The following is a 26,445-nucleotide window of genomic DNA, read 5'->3' on the forward strand; positions in this document are numbered from 1 at the left end:
ATTACTGACCTCTGTCATCATTTTAAGTGGGGGAACTTTTTTGCCCCACTGTATCCAATACTAGGTCCATGCCAGTGCACATATTAACCTTGGGCTTCAGTCACACAGGCCTAGAGGCCAGTGAGTGGTGGCCTGGCAATCGCATTATAGAAGAAACTGGAACCCTTATTTTGTACCAGGGTCAACCAGGAAACTGAGGAATACTTCCTGGTTTCCTGGTTGTGAGAGGTTGCTGGAATGTGATGTGAAATCAACTCTTTAGCCACAGCCCAAGAGCAGTCAGTGATCCCCTGATAACCAGCTAGGGAAAATGTTTATTCCCCAGCTGGTTGGTTAATGGTTGTGGAAGGCATGCTGTCACTAAGTGAAAGTGGTTATGAGGTATATTGTAAAACCTTGCCAATACTTTAGCCGCGAGCAGACTTCTGCAGTCTCTTCTAATTTGCATGGAAAATGCCAAGTAGTTACCAAACACTTTCCAACTGCTCACTAAGTATTTGTGAAACTGTGATGGAAACTGGAAAAGTTGCCCCTTTTGAAATGTGTTGGTTTTAGTGGAAAGTCACAACTTTTTCTTAGAATGCAAATGATCTATCATCTGTGTCTCCCTGTTGTGTAGCACTTTTTCGGCATAAATTTGCAGACAAGTCTTCCAAGCATGTCTCTAGACCTTAGCTAGCAAGATGGTGGATCGAATGGCTTACAATGTGGAAGTATACTTTGTGCCAGGATCACATTTTGAAGAAGCGCCTGCATGCTCAGTACAGCTCCACAACACCGCAACAGTGGTGAGCCCCACTGAAGTGGAGAACAATGTCGGTGCTGCAGCTATGCCATCGCTAACTTGTAATTTTAGCTAAAGTTGTCACTATGATGGAACTTAGTTCCACTGTTGCTACAGAATAGAGTGCACACCCTTGGGACAACATAACCACTGTGTGCAACCTAAATGCAAAGACTGCTTTTTCGGTACTCTAACCTTTGTTTTAAAAAAGTAAAAAATGTTGTTTCAAATTACTTTCATATTCAAGTTATAAAAAACAAGGTACAGTAAACAGCAAAGACACACAAAATCAAAATATCTGGTGTCCTGATACAGGTGTATATTGTGTTTTCACCTGTAAATAACCCACTGTGGATCCTCTTCTGACACGCAAAACTGTTTATCCTGTGGGGGGACAGCAGGGCTATTTAGCTGTACCCCCTCTTCAAGTAGCTTTTGGATAGTGGCCTGAACAAGAAAGAATACATTAATTTCACAAACTATAATATTAAAGATGACTTCCTGTTTTGACAACTTTATAATAAAAAAGAGAAAAACCTCCTGCTATGGGGATGACAGATTCTTTAAAGGTATTAAAGCTCAGATATACAGATCAAAGACAAAAAGAAATGACTGGTGAACATTTTATCCAGAGGTGGACAACTCGGTTAAGACAAGAGGAACCAGTCGTCATCATCAGACTGAGAAGAATGTAGCTTTTGAATTAATGAAATCTAATCAAATTTTCAGAAAACATATCCCTGTGTCATAGAACAAAGGTATAAGAAAAGAGGCTACAGCGTGTGTCAGTTTTGGCAAGGTTGTGCCATGGGTGTGGATAGTTCTCTTCATTTTCTTTAAAGTGCTGTCAAGTTAACGTCTCTATAGACTTAATAAAGACTTGGACACATTTGATGGGAAGCACGTATGCAGAATAAGACAAACTCATGAGACAAGCACAGCAGTCTCTGACTCCAACCACTCACCAACAACTTCACAGGCTTGTTAAAACTCCCATAATGCACGTCAACTGCTGCAAGCAGTCTTTGTTTCTAATGGTGTATTTCAAAAGGATGGCGCAGCCTAAAAGAAACAGCTTGATCTAAGATCATCCACAAAATGAACATGAACACCTTATAACAAAAACATCTGAATTCAAATAAAGTTTCATTCAGAAGCTGGTGGCTAACAAACCAGGTATGGAGCCTTTAGAACCAGACAACTTTCAGTATGAAGAGTTTCTGTCTGATCTGCATAAGAACATATTCAATAATAAATCTACTGTCTTTAATTATCAAAAACAGAAGGAATATGAGCCCATTGATGTTACACCAGTCACTGTTCTGAATATACATTACAGTAGGAACATGAAAACCTTCAACTTCAGTTATTACTATATCATTCAAAATACTCTTTCAGATCATGCTGGAACATTACATTTTAAGAGAAACCAAGAAACCTCTCAGTGTGTTTACGATACTCATAAAAAAAAAAAATATGGCACAGAACAGCTATCCTGCACTCACCAGACACTTGAGTAGTTACACCTTGCTAGTACCTGACTGAAGCCCCTTTGGCTTTCAAAACTGCCTTAATTAATTTTTAATTCTCAAGATGGTTGTTTGGGAAAATCCGAGCATATGAGCATTTCCTGAAATACTCAGAACACTGACACCATTACACATTCAAGTCACTTACATTACCGTTCTACCCCATTCTGTTGCTCAGTTTGGACCGGTCAAAATTTGCATTAAGCAGCAGTTGAACAGGTGTACCTAACAAAGTGGACAGTGCATTTCGCTGTGTTTGTTTAATCACAACATTCTTCAGTCTCCTCTCGTTCTGTTGACCATTGTGCAAGAAGCTTTTGCTCCACATTTTTTTTATAGTTCTATAATACTTGCCTGTAATGACTAATCAAAAGGGCCAACCTTATAATACTGGAGTTATAAGAAACCTGTTGGAGTGTGTTGGTTCCATCTGTAGGAACACAGGAGCTGAAGAGTGGCTGTGTGTATTAGTTAGTAAGAACAAACCTCAGCACTAATGAAGCGAATTTCAGCTAAAAGGCGCAGCAGGTGCACAAAGCTTTGACTTTCACTGGAACCGTGAAGACACTGTACACAGCTTTCCCCCTCTGAGTAGTTGCGCGCTGGAGAGAATTAGCAAAATATGTTATGTGAATAATCAGTGACAGATCTCCTGCTCTTTTTGTATTTAGCAATAGCACAAAAACCTAAACTATAGCCATAGGAGTATAAGCCTGACTTCTCATTACTATTCTGTATTCTGAAACTCAGTATTAGAAATATTTCTGTTATTTTAGTGTTACTCTTAAGATCATTCATCATCTTACTGTCAGTCTTCTTCCATCTCCCGTCATCATAAAGCAAACAGAATCCACAAGCAGCTCGGCACACATCCCAAACTTCATGCTTCCTGGCTGTCTTTGCTAATGTTGCCCACAGCCTCACTCTGAAACAGCCACGAAATAAAGATAAATTACAGATAAGTACTTTTTGAAAAGGTTAAGGTTGGGACAAGGGTACAGCTACGTGTTGTATATGATCGAATATTGTTTGTTTGCAGGGTCATGAATAATAAAAATCTGCTCTCAAGTTGTGATGGTTCTGCTGTCTCCTGAGCATTAAGTCTGCCATTAGTGACGTGCACATCTCTTTAACAGTAATGACAGGGGCAGACATGAGGAAATCAGCTATGCACTTTGAATAGGGATATTAAATGGAAGGGTGCAGAGTTATAGTTGCACAACAACTTTAACAGCAGAGAGGACCAATAGATCAAACATTCATTAGTATCTAATATTCGGTAAAAGCAAGAAGTAATAAATTCAACAAGCCATAAAAGTCTGATTATATAGGCAATTTTCCAACTGGGTTTCTGGGAGGTGTGACAACTAAAACTAACCGCTGAGAAAACTTTACACTGGTAGGATCATTTTGCTTACATTCATACATCAAAAGCACATGCGCAAAATTAATAGACTTGCATTTGCAAACACGCACATCTCTGTATGATCTGTATCGCTGCCCTGTTTGTCCAGGTGTCCTTTCACCCTCTGTATGGATGTAGAGTGATGCTGAGCCTTTGCAGCGAGCTGAGTCACTGGTCCAGATCCAAGACCGCCTGCGGGAACTAGACAAATGTTGAAACACTGCATAAGTCGAACCTGATTAATACCGGAAAAGCTTTTCTATCCCCCCCCCCCCCCCCCCCCCCCCTTTTATTAGTAATGAAAATTATAGGTATGAATAAAAGGCATATTTATTCTAATGTACAAATTCTCAGGCTTACATGGCTTCAGAAGATCAGCATAGAAATTGTGACAAAGCTGCACAACTATCTGTTTTATGCAACATCCATGTAAGCAAAAGGAAACACAACTTAGGGCACTGAAGAGAAAACGGCCTATTTCCATTGCTAACTCTTTCAAACAGGAGCGCTGCTGAGCCCAATGTAATCAGATTAGATGGCAGCATATTCCAAATTTTTACTGAAAAGCATCTGCACCAACACAAATATGGGACTGAATTATGAATACACTGACTGTGTGTAGAGCGGCAAAATACGCAAGTGCCGGTGTGCTCACTTTGAAAGTTCAAACACACACACACACACACACACACACACACACACACACACACACACACACACACACACACTTCTCACTGATGAACATCTTAGGAACTATAAAAAAAATTGTGGCACCATGGTGCACTTAATTAATTCTTGTAGTCCCAAGGGTTACTTTACGTGCTGGCTTTGAAGCTCACAACACAATGATTAAGTGGCTTCAACTAGGGCATGCTTAAGGTTCATGGACAAAAACAAGAGGTGCCTCTAGGGACCAAAGCTTTTAACCCGTGCCTGCAGTAGGAGCCCTTTGACAAGCTGTCAGTTTTTCCCCGGGTCATTAGGACTGCTGAATGTTCATTTGATGCTATGAAGCAAGGAGCCTTGAACAAGTGCGAGATCAAAGGCTCCCCCCAAGCTCTGGCCCTTCTGCTCCGTGATTCATCGCACACTGTCGATGTGGCTTTCACTGTTAGCAAAACTAGAACACACTCTCGAAGCAGTTTTTTTTCTGAGAAATTGCACACCACTGAGCAACAAAAGCTCAATGTGACCCCGGGAAGTATCTCTGAAGATTGTGGGTTAAATTTAAATGCAACACATCAGTGCACATCAGTGTAGGTCTGTGACATCCAATCAGCCTGCATGCAACAACTGCCAACTTTACTTATGACTAAACAATTGCGGCATGAGTTTGCATTCCAGGTGTGTTCTACAAATGTAGGAGGGCTCTGTCAGCACAAATCAGTGGGGTTTATCTAAGATCAAGTTGCTCACAAAGACATTCTGCTATGAAGCATTAGTACATATGTATGTTACAGTTCCAGATATGATTATACAATAATTTATATGGTCTCCTGGTCCTAGGCCATATGACTCACTAACAGAAGTAAGATTGCCACAGTGAACCCTTACCATGCATCCATGGCCAATTTAGAATCGCCCGCCCATGTTAAACCATGTTAAGTTTAATCTGGATGTTTTGAGAAATAGTACCTGACGCTCACACAGGCACAGGTAGAAAATGCAAACTCCACACAAAAAGCCTGGAGCCATCTTGCTGTGAGATGACATCACTAGCCACTGTCACCTTACTGTACATCACTGTCACATTTCTATGACAGAATAAATAGCAAAGATAGTAGCAGAACTGTAACTTCCAGGTGAAAAAGAAATACTGTCTAATTTCGGTTTCATTTATGCTCCAAAATAACTGTCCCAAAGGTATAGCTGAACAATATAACTTGCTTCTTCTTCTAGGCTAACCTGTCCTTCAAGCATGTATGCTGTCATTTTATGAAGTATTAACAACGTGCGTTATTCCTGGTGTAGATAAAAGAACTTCATTTCATTTGGACGTCTGTTTCAAGAGAACATCTTATTGCAAATCCAACATAAGAAAAAGTCTTAGTTTGGCTTTGTGAAAAGTGAAAGTAAGAAAGAGAATTCTGTACTTTTTGAAGTGTCATCTGCATCCAGGACCATCTGAAAATCATCAGGGGCCAAAAGAAGGCCCACAGCGACCAGGACGGGTCGAAAGTCTGTCTTATCTTGGGGCGGCATGTCTCTTGCCTGAGAAAGACATGGAAGAAGGGAATTAACTTGTAGACTAGACAGACTCTTAAAGCCCTTCAGCAACCACATTCAAGCAAAGCATATATTTTAAAAGTGAACTTATTTGAGCATATTATTAAAGCTCTAACACACCATACCCCGAAAGGTCAGGTATGTTTTAACTCAAAGTTCTTTAGCTTAACTAAAAACTCTTGTTTTCAGCAGCCTACTCTAAATGCGTTTTTGTTTGGTGTGTAATGTTACACAGTACAGATGGACAAGAAACCTGCTGCATAAGCATAGCAGCTTTATCCTCAATGCGGGAAGGGGTTTGGTAGAGGGTCTGCCTAAGCTGCAGGAGGCGGAAAGCTGAAGACAGGCGTTCTTGTTGTGTCCCATTGTCCAGCAGCATGGCTTTCTGAAAGTGAGTCAAAGAAGCCTCAAGGCGCCCCTCCTCCTCTTCAGTCACTGCCAGCTCTGAGTGGACTTGACAGCGCAGCTCCAACAACATACTGGAATAGTAACACACAATTAGTATGACTTAATACAGTCATGTAAAAAAGCAAAAGTAAACCCTTTCTAAATTCTGAGGTTCTACATATCAGAATGTAATAAAGTGGCTCTCAGCAGATTTTAAAATATGGAAAATACAGGTTCAGATGCACAACAACAACACATGATATGTTACATTGTGTCATTTTCTTTTAACACTAATGAATGAAGATAAAAATTAAGAAGCAGTTTGTAAAAAAACTCAGTACTGCCTTACTCTTTCCTTTCCAAGAATTAAGAGGGTGAGTAGCAGCTAGGTGCTGCTAATCAAATGCACTTGATTAATAAACCATCAGCAAGTGTGAGCACCTTACTAAAAGCAGAAGTTTTATCATTTTGTATGTCTGGAACATTCAGGTTTGTGCTAACAAAATGCCAAAGAGGAAAGGTATCAGGAATGATCTTAAAGCAGCAATTTTTCAGGGTGGGACGACTTATGAGGCCATTTCTAAACAACTCAAAGTCCATCATTCTACACGAAGCAGCTCACAGCAGCATGGTGATGAGAGGCCATGGGAAGTCCAATGAGAGTGCAGCATGCCAGTGAATGACTTTTGACAGGGTACTAAATATATTAGAGTTACCTAGGCAACTGTAGCCAGGAATTTCCACTAGTGATCAAATGGTAAATGACCTGTATTTATATAGCGCTTTACTAGTCCCTAAGGACCCCAAAGCACTTTACATATCCAATCATCCACCCATTCACACACTGGTGATGACAGCTACATTGTAGCCACAGCCACCCTGGGGCGCACTGACAGAGGCGAGGCTGCCGGACACTGGCGTCACCGGGCCCTCTGACCACCACCAGTAGGCAACGGGTGGAGTGTCTTGCCCAAGGACACAACGACCGAGACTGTCCAAGCTGGGGCTCGAACCGGCAACCTTCCGATTACAAAGCGAACTCCCAACTCTTGAGCCACGATCTCCCCATCAACCACCAGGTCACTAATGTTGTGCAACAGGCGAATTGCTTCCTGCGCGCACATAGCTTCAGCTCGAAGTTGATCTCACCAGAGATGTCTGGTGATTATGCACAGTGCCACAGCTGATGAAAATCAAACAGAGCATATCAGAGCAATCACCTCAAACCTCACAACCTTTAAGCACAGTGGAGGAGGGGTGACAATTTATGCTTCTTTTGTAGTCCCATAACCTGGGCACTTTGGAGTCCCTGAGTCTACCATGTAGAGGGAGGGTCAAATGTGACACCATCTGTCCAGTAACTAAAGCTTAGACCACACTAGGTCATGCAACAGGACAGTGATCCTAAGCACACCAACTACCCAACAGAATGACTGAAAAAGAAAAGAATAAAGGTGCTGCAACGACTCAGTCATGACCCAATTCCAGAGCTCAACCCAAATGAAATACTGTGGCAGGACCTTAAGAGAGGTGTGCATTTATTTGTAATTTAAGGCCTTTTTATTATTATGTAATCTTAGAACTGACGGATTATGTACTTTTTTATCACCAGTATATATTGTGGAAGTAAGGAAATGTATAGGTCTGTGTAAACTCTGTGTGATTATTATTCTGAGCAAATAATGACTTTCTCATATCAAATCATGGCTAGACTGGAAGTTTCTAAGAGGGCAACACTCAGCTAAACATATTCAGTGAAACATGAGTACAATAACGAAAAGCAGCCCGAAAAGCTCCAGGACATGCACACAAGGCCATGATGATTATGTAAAAAGATGAAAACCTTTGTGTCTCTTCCAGTGCCTGAGCGACCCTGAGCAGAGGTGTCTTGATGCATTTTCTGAGGTTGTGCTGCAAGAGGGGCAGGCACAAGTTCCACTGTGTAGCGCACACTGCCTGCACAGCCTGAGGGCCCCCCTCCCTCGCTGCAGTCTGCAGCCACTGATCCAGCTTGCCTATCTCTTTCAGCCGGGCCTGTGGGATAACAACTACAGATTGAGAATCTCTCCTGTCGCAACGACGGCACAACACTTCCATCACTTGGCAAGCAAATTTGGATTAAAGTGGGCTGAATATGTTGTATGTGCCAGTTCTTAAATGTGACAGTTTTCACAGTAGTGTATAATGAGATTACATGATCCTACTTTCCAACATCGTTTTTTCTCATTACAGGGGAAAAAACTGCAGAACTTATATTAGGATGATTATAATTCAAAATCTTGACTTGTAGTTAGTCAGAGATACCTATTCAAGTCAGATCTCTGAATTTAATGACAATAAGCAAGCCATTTTACTGTAAAAAAAATTATTAAATGAAGCATCTGCTAATGGATCTGCTGCTTTCACTCTAACATGAGGGTAAAACATATGGATGATAATTCAAACATATGGCCAAGCACCTCTACACTAGCTTTGGAATAGTCATTCATCTTCATTTCTTTCTTCAGGAGGTTGATTTCACCTTGGACACATTCCATTACTAAGCGTTGGCTAACACTCTAGAAAGACAAAAATAACACATGTGAGGTCAGGAATCAGAGGATGGGCTGAAAAATGTACAAATTTGTATCACCAGATTTTATACGGCAGAAGATCCTCCATATGCAGCATCATTAATTATGTTGTCATTCCACATAATTCACTCATACATACAAAACATACAAAGCATAAAAAAGAGATTGTATAAGTGAAATGTAGGGGTCTATAAAAAATCATCTGATTTCAAAAGGTTAGAATTTTTAAACTTAAAAAAAAATTATCATTTTGAATGAACACAGAAGCTTGTGGTAAATTCTAAAAGATATGGGTAAAAGTAAAGTTTCACATACAAAACTTGTACAGTGCTCACAAATGCTCAGTGTGTCTTACTTTTGCACGAATCTGCTCTTTCTGACAGTAGGAATCTCAGTCGCTGCTGGTGAACGGCTGCGGATTTAAATACACCCTGATACACCCTGTATGTTCTATATTGCTCAAAGAAAAATGCAGCATCTCTGTAACTTTTATTAATAAGCCAGATATTCCCAAAGTCTGGGCGTGGCCTCCTGGTATATCAGAAAAAGTTTACAGCCTTGCGAACACGGGTTCAGATTTGGGCAAAAGAAAAAGTTCACATTTCTAAATAGGCAGTGACAGACTTACAGTAACTTTGAGAATGCTAAGTTACTGTAAGTCAAACGCAATTAATCTCACGTATTGTCAAGGGCCTGTTTTTATTATTAACCTTTACTAGAATAGCTTTGCATGATTCACAGCTCAAAATAATCCTTATTTATTCTGTGCTTTCCCATCAATTTGTCCACTGTCTGAAACAAACTGCTTTAGTTCCCATCCTCCCTTATTTCTTCTGATTGGCGGCTCCTTATAAACAGAAGGTTTAAACAGTTTGGGGGTACTGCTTCTGTGGTCACAAAAATTAGGGATATGTGCTCTCACTGACATCACAGGGAGCCAAGAGTAGAAACAGCAGAGCAGTGAGAGCAGTCTAAAGCCTGAGTCCCGGTTTAAAGTGATTAACTGTACGTATGCTAACCTCATTATTTAAACGTTACATAAGAGCACTCACCATTGTACCTATGACAAAAAATAAGGAAAGGCATAATAGGTCACAGTTAATGTCAAACCCATGCATAAATTTGCATATTTGTAAACTGTGTGCAGTTACATCTTCTGCCCCTACTGCCCGAGGTTTTAAGAGAATATCGGACACTCACAGCTTCTCCCGACGACTTTAGCTCTTTCAGACAGTCGGCAGCTACTTTCTGATGCTTCACTTGCAAGGCCAGCAGAGCCAACTCCAGGAGGAAGGCAACTCTGCAAATCCCAGATAAAACATAATTTATACAATTCACAATCCTTCAGTACAGTAATCTGAGACATGTACTGCCCCTGGGATAGCCATGTGTGGGTTTATGGTAGAGAGAGGTTTAGGAAGAGAACAGGGAGCAATAAAAGGTAATCTCGCAGGAGATTTGATCAGGACACTTTAGGTCACAGACCTGTCAGATGGCTGGATGGGTGTTGAGCTCTGAAGAGGACTGGAGTTCAGAGGTGTAGCAGGCTCTTTGCTACAGTCCACCAAGAGATGGAAAATCTCCTCAAGCCTAGTTGAATTCTCTTTTGTCAGCATGTCCTTGTTAAGTCCTCCCAACCTGCTACAACATCAGGAAAACTCTCTTTACATTAATGTACATGCATGTGAGCATCCAGAATTAAACTGATACTTTCATTTGCCCTTTAACAGACTCACACAAAACAGTGCATAAACCTTAGGCTAAATAACCTATATGGTGCTGACGACGGCCGAGTCTGACTTAGTCATGCTGTCACACTGAAATGAGGAGCCATAAGGAGCTGTGACATGTCGAGTACATGCCTGCAGAAATGGGCTGGGGGATGGGACTGTACAAGAATACGCCACACCAGCAGACATGGTACTGTACTACAAATATGTTCAGGCCAGCAGAAAAACATGGCTGCCACAGGATGCGCTGAGAGCCAATGGATGATGGACCCGCTGACCTTTGTCTCCCAGTTTTTAAATGTATCTGGAGGCATAAAAATTTTAATATAAAAAAACCCCACAATAAAATCCTCACTCTAAGCGCTACATCTTAAGATAACATTGCAAAGAATAAAATAAAGACATACGCAGGTTAGAAACACGGAATACTAGATTTAAAATTTTTAGACCTTTAAACAAGATCATAACTGATCAGGTTTAGGACTCAACCTGCCTCTATTGTTAGAAGCATTGTAAAAACAATAAACATGCAGTCAATCAGAAAAGCCTGCTTTCAAACAGTTTAAGTTCCAAAGCAAGCATTTCTGGAGCAGATCAAGTGCTTCTTTTTGGTGACACCGTACATCTTGTTTTTCCTAGCGACAGATAAAAATGCAAACGACTTTCATCCTGACAGCACAAAAACGACACTTTCAGCAAAACAAACCCTCCAGCAAAAAAAAGCAAACATTTATATGAATGTAACTCAGAAACTTACTTTTTTAATTCCTGCATTTTGTAAATGACTGCTAACGTAGTGCATTCCCTGCTTGTTTCCAGGAGGACATCACTGTCTGACAGCTGGTGTCGCACCTAAGAAGAGTGAAGTCGGAAGTTATGCTTTATTATCAGGTTATGACAGGGTTGAATTTTATGATTAATGTCAAGATCAAGGAGTTTAGCGAGCTATTGTTATGCATGTAGTGCAAATAAGACTCCTGAAGACATCTGAATGGTGTATTTTCATATTATAAGACTTGTATAAAGATACAATTAAAGTTTAAATAGCATTCGTTCTGAGGTCTGATACATGGCAATCTTAATGCCCCCAAGGGTGAATCAGAAGCTCAACCATGAAACATGAGCCAATCATGTTGCTGTGTTGAGTAGGTATCAACACGCTTATTGTTTTTTTTTGTGTTACTGCATCTATAATGTCTACTCTAATTAATGCTTTGTTAACTGCTCTGTCGGGACAAGCCAGAGATCTGGACACGTGTTGAATTGGACACGGACAGGAGAAGTACAGCTCTAAACTTTATTTGGGGCAATGTCACAAACCTTTAAGGTAGTTTTACAGAACTTTAATAAATTTATTAGACCACTTCTGTGTAGATATATCAATATCTACTTAAAAAGTATCCACCTAAAAAGTAGATATTGAGGATATATTTAGTTATTACTGAATGTATAAGCAACCAAAAACTGCCATGAAAGCAACATGCTGTGTTTACCAATAAAGTAAAGAGTCCTGGGTAAAGTTTTGGAGTATGCGACTTGATGAATTCTTCTGTAACTTTTGCAAAACTTGTTGCATCCTCAACCTTCTTTGAGTCCACAAGACATTTGATCAGGTGCCTGAGCAGAAACAGAGACAGAGAGCAAACATGTGGGCATGTGTCAGTGCTATTAGCCAAGTGCTCAGTTTTTCTATGCTACTGAACATTCAATGTAATTAATATGCCAACAATCAAATAACAGCCTTTCTTTTCTGAAGCTTGTCATGTTCACACTTGTGTGGCATGAGCTATCTGATATTACTGTGCTGGTGTTGTTACTACAACATAAGTCATGTTATTCAAGGACTATCTTAGGGAAAAAGACAGCAGTGGGTGAAGGTGCCTTTAGGGCGTTCTGGCAGAAAAGCTTTCTGACAAAAACACTCTAAAGTAGAAAGGCTTTCAGAAGTCAGGGCTACAAAGTTAATGTGAGGAGCAGGTTGGTGGTGGATGTATGAATCTGCTTCACCTGACAGACTGGGTAGTTTGTTCTGTGTAAAACCAAAAGTCAATGTTCACTTTTATTTTCTTGTACTCAGTTCAAGAATATTTCTATTATTTCAGTTTAAGTTTGGTTTGGTTTAGGAAAGGACTGTGGTCTGGGTTGAAACTGCACTGTAAAAAAGGGCAGTGAAATTGACATAAAAACCATGTAAAACCCCTACAGAAATGTATAGTAAACCCCAAAACACAACTTTCCTGTTTCGATCACAGTGAATTATTGTAAACCTTTAAACAGAATGTTCCTGTTATATTTACAACATGAATGTGTGATTATAATCAAATTTATTGGTTAAAACTACAAATACTGTGAATAAAAACAGTGAAACACCGTAATACTCATAACCAAACAATCATGTTAATTTGACATGCAAATACTGTAAAAATCACAGTTTTAGTCAGTTTTTCTTAAAAACACATGACCTATAAGTCACTTTACAACTGCATGGATGTACTGGGCCTACTTTTAACATGATTCATGAAATGATGCAAAGTCATGGATAGGACTAATAAAAATGTTTTCACAGAAGATGTCATTGTGAACCTGAGAGGTTGCCTCTCCATTTATAGGCTATATAAAAATATACAATTAAAATTGTTTACATCATGTTTTTTTCTTAAATCATTCGGGCTATTTGCAGCCTATTGTAGGGTAACCAATAAGAAATTATTATTTAACGACTAAGTAATGCTTCTGTCATAATGCTTGTATTCTTTATGTTTCTTTTAATTGCAATGTGATACTTAGACTAGAATACTTTTTTGGGTTAGGTCAGCAATGTCTCATTATTACAGGCTAAACAAACTTACAGTGCCTCCCATAGGATCTCTATGGTGCCTCATCTCCACAGAGCTGTAAGCTACTTCAGGCCACTCACGTTGCACTGAGCGCGCCTAATTTTGAATGTGCATCTGAAGCTCGTCTCTGATTGGATAATGACGTGAGGGCGGGAGGAGAAGAGCGCCTAGTTCACGAACTTAGCTAACGAGCCAGCACTAGAGAAGAAAACGTCGAACTTTCAGCAACTACCTTGTTAGGACAAATTACAAACATACGATTTCAAGTGTTTTTTGAGGATCTGTGTTTGTTCGTCAGAAAGTCTGCACGGTAAGTTCAATATCTTGGCGACGTTTTTTCGAGATAAAAGCACCAGTTGATATTTAGACCAATGCTCATAACCTAGGGCTAGCATGCTAGTTCAGCTGAAAAGCACAGGCAAACTTTTGAAATACTAAAAATGATCATCTGCGTCTTTTGTAAAAAGGTATTGGTCACATTAAGAGGCTATGTAGTACATTGCAGAGTGCATAAGAATGAGCCTTGTTGTATTTTTAAATGTGTTGGCGCCAATTGCAGCCAAACATTCACCACGTACTCTGCTTTCAAGGGGCATTTTTATCGTGTGCACAATGCACCTGCACTTCAAGCTACTCCTAAAGCTCTTGTTGCAGATTTAAAATGTGCGGTTTCATTATGTGCCCGCCATTTTCAAACAGAGAAAGAGCTAGTGTCTCACTTAAACGATCATATTGCAGAGGGCAGGTCTGTGTCATGTCCAGTAAGTGGTTGTAAGCATATGTTTACAAAAAAGTCATCATTTACTTCTCACATGTGTAGGAAGCATAAAGCTTGTTCTCCAGATGGTATTGATGACATGTACAAGGAATCTCGTCCTCAGCCCCCAAATGACAGTACAGAATATTCAGAAAACACACATGAAACCATGGCATCTGCTAGTTCAGCCAGTGATATGCCAGAGAAGGATAGTCATTCTTATCTCAGAAACATGTGTCTCTTTTACCTTAAACTGCAAGGACAGCTGCTAATTCCTGCCTCTACTATACAGAGTATTGCTGAGGAAATGCAGAATGTGCACGAATTGGGTCAAGCCTACACAATTAATAAGGTAAGTTGTTTACTAAAAAATGAAATGAACCTATCAGATGAAGCAGTCACTAAAATCTGTGACTGCATTAAAGAGTCAGATTTGTTCTCTGCTTGCCATCAGGGACAACTAGGAACAACACACACCAGAAATCAAACATTCAAAAAAAATGTTTAAATACACAGAACCCAAGAAAGTGCCATTGGGAATGGATGAAAACATGACAGAAAAATGTGCTTACTACATACCAGTTGGAGAAACCCTGAAGAGCTTTTTAGAGTCACAGTTATGGAGGAATACACAGTCACAACAGTTTGGAGGTCCTGATGTAGAAATTTTTAAGGATTTATATGATGGCAAAATTTTCAAATGTCACCAGTTCTTTAATGAAAACCCTGAAAGCCTCAAACTGATTTTGTACCAAGATTCATTTGAGGTAGTGAATCCCCTGGGTTCTGCTAAAAAGACGCACAAACTTCTTGCAGTCTATCTGTCATTAGCAAATTTACCCATTCATTTGCGTTCAAATACAGATAACATGTTTTTAGTCTTGTTGTGTGTTGAGAATGACTTCAAGCGTTTTGGAATAGCCAAAGTTTTCTCAGAGTTGTTGGCAGATCTGAAATCTTTGGAGACAGATGGAATAGATGTAGATGGAGAAACTGTAAAAGGGGGTCTTTACTGTATTGCTGGGGACAACTTGGGTTCTCATTGCATAGGAGGGTTTACAGAAAACTTCAGCTGCTCTCAATATTTTTGCAGGTACTGTGAAGTAACACGAAGTGAGTTTTATGCTGATCCGAATGCCTGTGGTCCTCCACGCACTCCAGAGACATATGACGCGGCTGTTGCTGATCTCCAGTCTGAAACTATCCAAGACGTCAGAGGAATAAAGGTAAACTCCATCTTCAATACCCTTCAGTCTTTTCACGTATCCCAGCCTGGTCTCCCACCTTGTCTAGGTCATGACCTCTTTGAAGGAGTTGTGTCATATGATCTAGCACTGTACCTGAAGAACATTATAAAAAAATAAAAAATGGTTCACATACTCCCTTTTAAACAGACGCATTAAACAGTTTAAATATAAAGGATCCGAAGCACTTACAAAGCCATGTACTGTCAAACCTGACGGATCCAAATTATCAGGGCAAGCCGTTCAAAACTGGAACCTTTTGAGATTGCTGCCAGTTTTGATTGGTGACAAAGTACAAAACCATGAGGATGAAGTATGGCAGTTAGCTCTCCAGTTGAAAGACATTGTGGATCTTATTTGTGCTCAGAGCATTTCCTTGTCCCAGATAGCATTCGCTGACATTTTGATCCAAGAATATTTGGAGATGAGAGAGATGTTGTTTCCTGGAATTAAACTAAAACCCAAGCACCACTATTTGCGCCATTATTCAGCACTGTTGTTGAAATTTGGTCCATTGATGAGGTTATGGACGCTTAGGTTTGAATGTAAACACAGTTACTTCAAAAGATGTGCCAGACACTTGAAAAGCTTCAAAAATATTTGTCAAACTTTGTCAACACGTCATCAGATGTATCAGGCTTATCTTTTAGCAGGGCAAGAATGCCGTGAACTGCTGCAAGTCAAGGAGAGCTGTGCGTTTTATCCCAACCTCTACAGTGACACTATTCAGCATGCGGTCAGGGAGTTAGCTTTTTCAGAAAGCAATACCACAGTTACCACAGACATTCAGTACAAGGGCACTGCATATAAAAAGGGACAGTTTCTTGTGTACAGAAATGACGAGTGTATGGAGTTTGGTGAACTTCTACTCATCTTGATTCAAAATGACACATCTGTGTATGTTCTAATGGATATCCACAAAGGCATCTTCCTCTCAGAATACCATCTGTATTCTGTGACAAAGGACAGTCTTGGGTTACAGTGTATCAACATTAATGACCTGCCTGATTTCTATCCTTTGGTATCATACATTCTTCAAGAATACAGAGTCATTCCACTAAAGCATAGTATTGTGGCAAAATAATGTCCAACTAATAGCTCACTTCTCACTGTAAATAGTTTAACATTAATATAAGTGTCACGTAATCCACACCCTGCTCCATCAAGTGTATGAACTGTATGTGATTTTCTATTTTGTTTGGATGTGGCATTTCTTCTTCAGTGCAAGTATGAGTGACTCAGAGCGAACCTTCCTAGATGTCGCCATCACGGAAGTCCTACCAGAACTTCAAGCTGTGAACAAAAACATCCTGGAGGAGCACTTGCAGTCCATTGGAGTTGAGACAAGTGATGATCTACGCTTCGTAACGGAGGCAGATTTGATGACAGCATTAAGACCTGTACAAGCAAGAAAGCTTCTTTCTGCTTGGAAACAGAAATGTAAGTAAAAACAACAAACAACTATTCAAACTCAAAAGCAGAGATGGTCATGAACAGACATACAGTGTGAATCATAATTGTATTTGTTTTGTAATTTAAAGACCAAACTCCAGAGAACAGCTCGCTATCATCTGTGGAAGCCTCATCAACCCAGTCGCTGTCATTGCTCTCACTTTCACCCCAAAGTCTATCGTCGACCTCTTCCAGCAGCCCAGGATGTGACACACAATGGGATGACAACTTTGAAATTCCATGGAGTAAACTTCCTGCAGAAGTGATGCATTTTCTTGAGAGGGGGAAAAGGCCTCGCCCAAAACTGAGGAGGCAAATGGTCCGGATTGTTGTGACTGAGATGATGGAAAAATGCCCTCATGTAGGTAGAAAACATTCAATTGACGTTGCAAGAAAAATGGTGGCAAAATATCCCAATTCTCTGCAAGATTTAATAGAGGGTGAGATTGTTGGCGCAGGCTACCTTTCACTTGTCAAACAGTTGCAGAACAGAATTGAAAATGTAAGGCACACTTCAACACCCAAAATAAGAAAAAGAAAACATCAGACTGACTCAGACCACACAGACGAGATCCCTTTAGAAGAAAGAGCAGCCATGCAGGATACATACGGGTGCATTAAATGGAATGTAGAATTTCTGCCTCTTGAAGAAACTCCAGAGAGCCAACAGCAAAAGATGGAAAAACTCAAGGTGATGTTCCAGCAAGCTGACACCAATCCAGAAGAGGTAAAAAGTCTAATGAAGTCCACTTACTACACACAACGTCTGCATGTCAATCAGGGGAAAAGTATCAAATGCCTTAGGGAGGAGTGGCCGTTTTGGTTTGATGAACTTGGCATGTCTGTCCACTTCAAGGAACTTACTGGGATTGACCTCAAAGAGACATTCACACGTAATTTGGATTTGAAGGGGAAAAGGCTACTGGACTACTTGACCACAGTTGCTGTCAGCAAAAGCAAGGTGTTCCTTCAGACTTATGCAAGGCTTCAGAGGATGCGGGGACCGCAGAGTGGCTGCTCAGATGATGTGAAAGAGATGGTCCTGCTTCTGCTCAGCTACTTTGAAGAGAAGGAGGAGTCCATGCTTCTCTGTGTTGAAGATACATGTCTGGCAGATGAGGTACAACTGGAGCAAGTGCCTCTGACACCCACTATTATCGTGTGTGGTAAGTCTGTTTCATAGCTCTCTCTCTTTTTTTTTTTTTTAAGTGCACTTTTTATAGAATGTCATGTGACTGCCGTGTTTATTGATATAACCTGTTAAATAATTTGTTCACAGGACAGTCCTGCTATTCCTCAGGAAGATACATGCTGAGTGTTGATCGGAACCTCGTCAGCACAAACATATCCTCCTTCATTTCTGCACTGTGCCTCATGTTCGGGAGCTACTACAATTTCAACATCCATTATCCATCTGAGCTGGCTTCCACTTTAGAGTTTCTTCAGAGGTGAACAAATATGGCTTTGTTATTTCTCATAACTGAGACTCTGGGATCTGGAGTCTGGCTTTGATGTGGTTCGAGTCCAGGTCTGGCTCTGAGTCTCGGTCGGCTTTGGAGCCGGTTTCAGTTGTTTTTTTTCTGTTTTTTGTTGTTGTTGTTTTTGTTTGTTTGTTTTTTTTAAATACATTAACAGTCTGAATCCGGGTCCAAGCCTGGCCGAGACTCAGGGCTAGACCAAGCGTCAACTGACGTCTGACTACCTATAACCTTTGCTTTGGATTTTAACAATGCTAAAGTGTGACATATCACTGCAGAAGACACTCGTGAAGGGTGCCAATACTTTTGACCATGCATTGTTCACTTCCCCACAGCATTTTGGTTATACTTTGTCTTGAACGTGGTCATGGCCATGACTGTGTGTGTATATATATGTATATACTTAATTTTTACTTACTTTGTACGTGTATTTTAACTGATCAATTATAAAAATGCTTAATAAACTTTTATATGATTGTTATTCTACAGGTGTTTCTTCTCCATAAACCCAGAAAAAGGAACCAAAGTAGAGAACAAAAACTCAAAGCGTCGTCTCAGTGTGAACCCTCGAGTCCTCACCCTGATTTAGGATCTCGCCGACCACGAGTGGCGCTAAGCCTAAATCTTGACTCTCTGTGGACTGTTAGTTTTACTTTGTTAATTTTGTTCCACAATGTGTACTGGAACCTTTTACTGGTCGAATGCATGAAGCCAATTCATGAAGATGTTCTTTCTTTGTAGGAATGTTCTTTATTTACATAAGAAAAGAAAAAAACAACATGCTGCTACTGCAGTGTTTCTAGACCACATGTGTAGGTTTGTTTCACCACGTGGTTTTGCTGATGTTTTCTGACCAGGGCCATGGTTGTGGTGACAGCAGGGTGCGTGTTGCGTTGCACGGTGATTATGATCATTTTTGACACAATATGTGTTTTTTGTTTTAAAGTCTTAACAGGTTAGTTAACTTTTTCTGGTGGAGGGTCTAACAAATGCTTGTTTCATGAACATGGTTCTTGCTTTGCAGGAATGTTCCACAGCTTTTATAGCCTATATTTTGATTGAATTGTGTAGTTGCTGTGTGCCTTGCATATTGTGTTAGTTGGAAAAATGGATCCATTTGCTGTCATTTTGCTAATGTGGCTGCAAAATAAATTTCCCAAAAGTGATATTTTCCTCTCTTGTGTTTTCTCAAGATGTATTTTTGCATGTTTGGGTGTAGGCGTAGCAGTAAGAAATTTGCTGGGTTATGGTTAAAATTTTACATTAAAACATATAATATTCAGCATAGATTTTATGTATAATTTACAGAGCAGCTCCATTTAATATGCACAGTTTCACTGTAGTGCTACCATTTTAAATTAGTTCTTTGTACGATATTTCCCTGTTAATTTTGCAGTTTATGGATCCACAAAAAGCATTTATTACTTATAAATACACTATTTCCTGTATCTTTTACATATCACATCTATGTGTGAAATTAACTTCTTTTTCCTGTAGATTTAACAGTTTTAATCTGAGATTCATTCACTGTAAATCAATTTACAAGTTGCATCTGTAAAGCGTTTTTACAGGAAGTCCCTGGTAACCCCAGCTGCCAGGGTTTTCCTGTAAAAACAGCACTTTTTTTTTTTTACAGTGTGTGCTCGTCTGTGGATGCACACAAAACACTAGTCACAACTACAATGTGACATTGATTGTCCTGAGGCAACATATATATATATATATATATATATATATATATATATGTATGTATATATTTATCCCACCACAGGGATATCAGACAATGCTTGCCTCCATGGTCAATATGTAGCTTGGGTTTTAGACTTCCTGTCATACTAATACTAATATTAATGTACATAATATAGCAACATAATGAGCCAAATTTACTAAAGGGAGCAAAATAGCATGCAAGTGCAATCACCAAATAGGCCAAATTATGGGCGTGGTTAGTTTTATGGGTGATTTTTAAACACAGACACAGTTAATTTTTGAGAATTAAATTTTAGTGCAATTGTCAGTAAATTGTGTGGCAGACATTTGTCAATCAGTTTGCATGCTTGATTTAAATGTTCTTCTTCCTAATGTTTTACCTGAAGAAACAAATTTCCAAGAATACAAACTGTTATGGAAATGTTAACAATAACCTGCAACACACCCAGTGAGCTTGATTTGAAGTGGGTTTAATTAACACATTGCAATGTGGAGAGAGCATCCCAGTGAAACACCAGGATCATCTCTGAATTTTGGCCACCGCCCTTACATCTTATATGCAGAGACACAGACAAAGAACATTCCACAAATGTGGAGGGGGGCTATACCTTCTCCCTCACAGAGAGAATTATGACCTTGTTTTCTGCTTGGCCATCACCTAAGGATTTACATCCCTGATAAGCAGAAGGAGTCCCACTATCTGTTTAACGTCTCCCATCACAATGGCCTCACTGTGTTAACATTCTACATGCATGCAAACTAGTGACAGGGGTACTCTTAATATAGTAAAGTGAGAAAGTGATATTACTATAACTAATGTGATATGATTAAATATGTGATTAATACATGAGAGAAGAAATTTGCCTCCACAAAGCACAACAGGATTAGTTACAAAAATCTCTGAGTTCCCACCTCACACGCAGTCTGGTCATCATGCTCCCTTTGTAAGTGCCAACAGTACTTTTTTTCCACACCAAACCCCAGTTTGCACTGGTGCAACGCATTAGTAAATCTGGACTAATGAGTCTTTAACTTATACAAATCAACCCATATATGGGTAAATGCAATGCATACAGCTGTGATGGAACATTTCACAACCAATGGTAAACTGGACATATTTTTCGTATTCTTATAATAGATGTAATGTAGCACGCCATGCTAATCTCATTATATTTATCATTGGGGCGACCGTGGCTCAGGGGGTTGGGAAGCGCATCTGTAACCAGAAGGTCGCCGTTCGATCCCCAGGCTCTCTGTCCTGGTCGTTGTGTCCTTGGGCAAGACACTTTACCCTCCCGCCTACTGGTGTTGGCCAGAGGGGCCGATGGCGCGATATGGCAGCCTCGCTTCTGTCAGTCTGCCCCAGGGCAGCTGTGGCTACAACTGTAGCTTGCCTCCACCACTGTGTGAATGTGAGTGTGATTGAATAGTGGCATTGTAAAGCGCTTTGGGTGCCTTGAAAAGAGCTATATAAATCCAATCCATTATTATTATATCTGTCACTGACCCAACATTATATATATGAATGATACATTTTTGTCCTCTGCTCAAAGATAAAACTAATATTTTTTTGAAAAATGATTAAATAGCTTGGAATAAAACAGATACTTGACTCTATAGAAGAAAAAAAGCAGCCCATTAACTGAGGCTAGATGAAGCTGTGGTCATAAATAAACTGCTGGTTAATAAGCTCAGTTCATTATCTCTATGAATTTTCAATGAGTATGAACCAAAATCACAACTGGACATATTAATGAGGTCTAAGTAAGAGAGCACTTGCATCATGAGTTCAGCCCTCCAGCTGTGGTCGTGGTCTGCCACCTCCTCCAGACTCTGCACCACCTGCCTGAGAGAGGGCACCAGGTGGAGGCTCCGCCCCGGCTGCAGAAGAGGTTGCACTGTCTGGAAGTACAGCACCGAGGCATTGAACACCATAAAGTGAAGTCTGTAAGGCACAAATCAAATGCAGAAGAAAGTAAACACCGAGCAATGAATTATTTATGTGATACACTTGCAAGCCATTTTATCTCTTAGTACGACTCAATTCAAACCAAGTGTCAGCTCTCTATGAGGAAGTCCTGTGAATTCCAAATGTGTGTGGATTAACAATCGACCAATGAGCCACAGGAGAGCGGCCCGCTGAATCTTTTCGATGTGAAATAAGTGGAATTTATGAATTTAAGCTACAGTTTTAAAGAAAACTCTGTGAAGAGACTGTTTGAGCGCTCCTAATTTATTCACCAGAGTGTGTGCTGTCCATTAGTGTGGGCTGCTTGAATTAGATATGTATTCCTTTGGTGTTAATTGGAATTCCTCATTGAGCCTTTTTATTGACAGGTTATGAGTTCATTAGCAAAGAAAACCAGTGCTCATTGCTTACAAAGGCTAACCGAGTACCTCCAAACGCATCCATCAAAGCAAATAACAAGGGAACGCATCTGTCACAATTTCTATTATTGCATCGATATGTGCATCACCCGTTTCACCCTGCTCACAGATGCATCCAGTCAGCTGTTAAAATTGAGATGAAAACACATTGAAAATGTTCCGCTTGTGAATAAGGGGTCGGGGTGAAGCATGAAAAATCGTGTTATATTTGATTCTTCTTCGTAGCATATTTCTGCGCATCAGACAGAGCCTAACCTATCACAGCTAAACAACATTCCCTGGTGAGAATGTCTGGCTTTCATTACGTGTTTTACCAGCGCACCTTACCGCTGTGGCAGAAACTGCCAAATAATATCAGAGATGATCAACTGTACGCGACAGAAAATGGTCATCCATCTTTCTCGACACTGTAACAACAAAGCCGAGCATACTCGAGGTTGCATACCTTGGTTCTTGCTTTGAAATCTCAATTGCTTTCAGAAAATACACCACAGCCTCCTCAAAGTCCTCCTAAAATAGAAAATGATGCAAAAAGGGGACATGAGAACCTGTCAGAACATGGAAGCATAAAAACAATGACAAACAGTTTAGCAAAAAAAAAAAATTTAAGCTGCACTCAAATGTAGCAAAGGCCAATATTTGTTTGAGACCGAAGAAGCATGGTAAAACCGCTGGAGTTTGTTTGCAAAGCTGCTGCATGTTTTTAGTGCAAATGAGTACAGTATGCCGCTACAGTAATTGCATGTGTATATATCTCTGGGGCGCAGAAACACACACACACACACACACACACACACAACGCCCTTGAGGGTATGTGTCCAATTTACTGTCCTCACCACACTCCCAGTGGCCGGCGGAGACTTCAGCTGGCCCTGGCAGAGGTAGGCTTGACACAGAAATTGATTAGCCGGCGGATTCCCTTCAAAGTACATCTTTAGACACGCTGTGCTTATCTCCAAACAGCCCATCTGAAAACACAGAGACAGAGCGGCACAAAGGCCAGAGAGAAAAAGAAAAAAAATTCAGCCTCATCTGCAGTTAGATCGTGTAACCGGCAATTTTCCCTGTATGATGCATTATTAAAAACTATTGCGAAAGGGCTTAATGTATGGGGAGGTGCACATTTATTTTTTGCATGACAAATTAATTCCATGCTGTTTTACAAACTGCCTCCTGTTAATTGTAAAATTAATTCAAACTCAGCAGCTTTATACTCAGTGATGTGCAGCACTATCGTGGAAGATGATCATGCAGCAGAAATTTTTGTTCTGCAAGCTTTTATATGTGTTGTGAAGAACAATAAGTCAGGCTGGAAGATCACTGAATAAGTAAAACCTGACAGTAATGAGCAATGGATTAGTATGTTAGCAAATGTCTTAATACAACAAGAATATTTATGCTTCTCTGGAAAATTGAAGAACGGAACTGTACTGCGGATGAAGACTAATTCAGCATTCACTGACACTTAAGTCTTCAGGCTAAGCTGCATTTTCACAGAAAACTTGCTGCGTGATATAAAGGAGAGAGAACAAATCACATTATGGAATATCCCAGTGTTTCATTATACAAATATGTTTCCCTTGCCTTAGGACAGCTCAGCCTGTATTAGTGAATATTCATTGCTATTCCCTACTGGGAAAATAGCTCGATTAGAAGAACTAAAGTTACTGCACGAAAACAGTGACATAATGAAACGAGTCCTCCAGCAGGGAGGTCCTGCCGGCTTTTTTATTACCTTGATTTTTCTATATCAATACCTGTAGATACCATCAGCAACAAAGCACTGATGTTAATCAACAAACAACCCATCCAAATGTCTAGGACCTGCTTTATTTTGAAGCTTTAATAATTCAGGAGCTTTCACAGATGTAGCAGGCATTTACTTATAAAATGTAAGCTCCACATCTTCACAGTCAGATGCCAACCTTTTGTTCTAGGAGGCTGCTTGAAGCACCATGTCTTATGCCACAACTCAGCAGTCAGGAGCTTCTCACATCATAAAAAACGCTTCTCACAGCAGTTGAAAAGCAAGGTTGCAGGCACCTTCAGAGAATGTGTGTTCTCATTATAGTCTTTCATACAAAGAAATTCAGCCTGTCTGATTCTGATGCTGACTGTAGGTTAATACGCACACATCTAAATTTGATGTATTCACTGATCTACCAACATAAACCTGGTGAGATTTTAAGTGATATGTGCGTGCGAACAACCTGACATAGTAGTGGTGGATAAGGCCGAATGATAGATGTGGCTATACCAGGTGATAGAAACATCAGGAAGAAATAAAATGAGAAGCTCAAGAGGGATGAGAGAAGCTAGAGAAGATGTGGAAGGTTAATGCACCAGTTGTCCTTGTGGCAATTGGCGCACTTGGTACAGTGACTCCCCCAAAACTGGGTGAGAGGCTCCAACAGATACCAGCAGCGAGAACTGAGATTTCTGTCCAGAAGAGTGCAGTCCTAGGAACAGCAAAGATAATGCACTGGACCTTCAAGCTATAAGACTCTGGTAGAGGACCTGTGCTTGAAGGATAGAAGACCATTATATATTAGTAGTAATAATAGTATTTTGTATTTTGATTCAACTTGATAACCCAAAATACTTTTTTTTATTTTGAGAGAGGAACAAGAATGGAAACACATACAATGGAAACAAACAACAATGGCACATAACATTTTTTTGTTATGTTATGTGTTATGTTTTCATCACATTTAGAAGAAGTAATGGTAGTCTGCAAAGTCATTTTAAGGTAATTTTGCCCCCTCCTGTAGCTTTTAGCCTTTCATCCAAAAATACAGATGTGTGTGCAGAAAGTACAGGGATTCATAAATTAAAATAAATACACCTATCTACAATATACGCTACGAACAATAGCTACAAACATAGCCTGTTATGAGACATAATCTAATCAACTTGGTACTCTCTGATTCTCCAGTTACGAAATAAACAAGAAGAGTAATATAATTCAGACTAATTTAGCATACACTAAAGCATAAACATGTAATACTCAATACCTAATTGATAAAATAAGATTAGCACTGCAACCATTTTTTTCTTTTGTTTATTTCCAACTCATCACCTCGACCCTGGTGGCAAAACGATCATCAAGTGAATTCTTCATCAACAGCTTCGACAGTAACTCCTCATCCTCTCTCACCTGTAGCCCAGCTTCGGCGCACAGGACGCACCACTCCGGATCAATGCGTGGAGTTCGTCCGCCGGTTTCAACTACTGCTGCCCCCTTGATTAAATCGTAGGCTGACTGCAGAGCTCCACAGTCTGCATGTACGAAATAAACACAGTAAGCTTGTTTTCACAACTCTTCATTTACTTAACTGACTGCGCGACAAACCTTTGTTCTCTTTAGCCTTGGCTAGATGCTGGCGAATATCTAAGTCCATTTCAAAGCGTTACTTAGCTAACGTTAAAGTAATGACAATTTACTTCTTTTTATTTCATGTCCCATTTAGCTGCTACTTTCTTGAATACAGAGCAACCCATCGAAAATAGCAAATACTTTCTTGAATTGTAGTAGCCAACAGTCAGTGCTTTTAGTTTGGGAGTGTTACTAAGCAACCGGGCTTGAACTACGGTGTACGGATAGGACAAAAAGGCTGGCTTTTGGTCGCGATCATTAACACGCCACCTCAGTTAGCAGCACTAACGTGACTTTCACTGGATTCTGTGAGTGAAATACAGAACTGGCAGCCTACAAAATATAAAGCAAACACTCTCAGTTAACTGGACTTCTCCACCAGTGGTATTGATGCTTTTTGAAGCACTTTAATGACATCACCTAATAAAAAGCCGAAGAATGTGCTGTAGTTTTAGTGACTACAACCCCCCCCCCCCCCCCCCTCTATGGATAGTTTAGGTCTCACCTTTGGTGACTGGAGCCAATGAAGATGTAACACAGTCTGTGCTGTTGGTGTTTTATGGAGCATT

At 40.1% G+C, this 26,445-nt stretch overlaps 1 protein-coding gene and 1 pseudogene across 7 annotated transcripts in view; one reads left to right on the forward strand and one right to left on the reverse strand.

Moving 5' to 3' along the window:
• The window catches only part of cfap46 (cilia and flagella associated protein 46), a 73,023-nt gene extending 46,969 nt beyond the window's left edge, over positions 1-26,054 (reverse strand). For all 6 annotated transcript variants that reach the window (XM_086258389.1, XM_086258386.1, XM_086258388.1 and 3 more), the window contains exons 1-17: positions 25,853-26,054; positions 25,658-25,779; positions 23,337-23,468; positions 22,946-23,010; positions 21,893-22,057; positions 12,128-12,251; positions 11,392-11,486; positions 10,390-10,545; positions 10,105-10,204; positions 8,791-8,889; positions 8,175-8,365; positions 6,198-6,423; positions 5,812-5,929; positions 3,790-3,919; positions 3,120-3,238; positions 2,800-2,915; positions 1,119-1,231 (exon numbers count right to left, since the gene is read on the reverse strand). In XM_086258389.1, coding sequence (XP_086114515.1) covers positions 1,119-1,231; positions 2,800-2,915; positions 3,120-3,238; positions 3,790-3,919; positions 5,812-5,929; positions 6,198-6,423; positions 8,175-8,365; positions 8,791-8,889; positions 10,105-10,204; positions 10,390-10,545; positions 11,392-11,486; positions 12,128-12,251; positions 21,893-22,057; positions 22,946-23,010; positions 23,337-23,468; positions 25,658-25,779; positions 25,853-25,901 — 2,120 coding nt within the window. In that variant the 5' untranslated portion in view covers positions 25,902-26,054. The remainder of the gene's footprint in view (positions 1-1,118; positions 1,232-2,799; positions 2,916-3,119; positions 3,239-3,789; positions 3,920-5,811; positions 5,930-6,197; positions 6,424-8,174; positions 8,366-8,790; positions 8,890-10,104; positions 10,205-10,389; positions 10,546-11,391; positions 11,487-12,127; positions 12,252-21,892; positions 22,058-22,945; positions 23,011-23,336; positions 23,469-25,657; positions 25,780-25,852) is intronic.
• LOC147315530 (uncharacterized) lies at positions 15,011-19,568 on the forward strand (annotated as a pseudogene). Its single transcript, XR_015124356.1, has 5 exons — positions 15,011-15,454; positions 16,695-16,912; positions 17,014-18,090; positions 18,204-18,372; positions 18,892-19,568. The product of XR_015124356.1 is annotated as an uncharacterized LOC147315530 (transcript).
• Positions 26,055-26,445: the final 391 nt, after the last annotated feature.

Source organism: Aulonocara sp. 'chitande type north' Nkhata Bay, linkage group LG13, assembly GCF_057382095.1.
Source record: "Aulonocara sp. 'chitande type north' Nkhata Bay isolate Kocher_YH1m ecotype deep benthic linkage group LG13, A_spYH_male_GT1.1, whole genome shotgun sequence".
Classification (NCBI taxonomy): domain Eukaryota; kingdom Metazoa; phylum Chordata; class Actinopteri; order Cichliformes; family Cichlidae; genus Aulonocara; species Aulonocara sp. 'chitande type north' Nkhata Bay.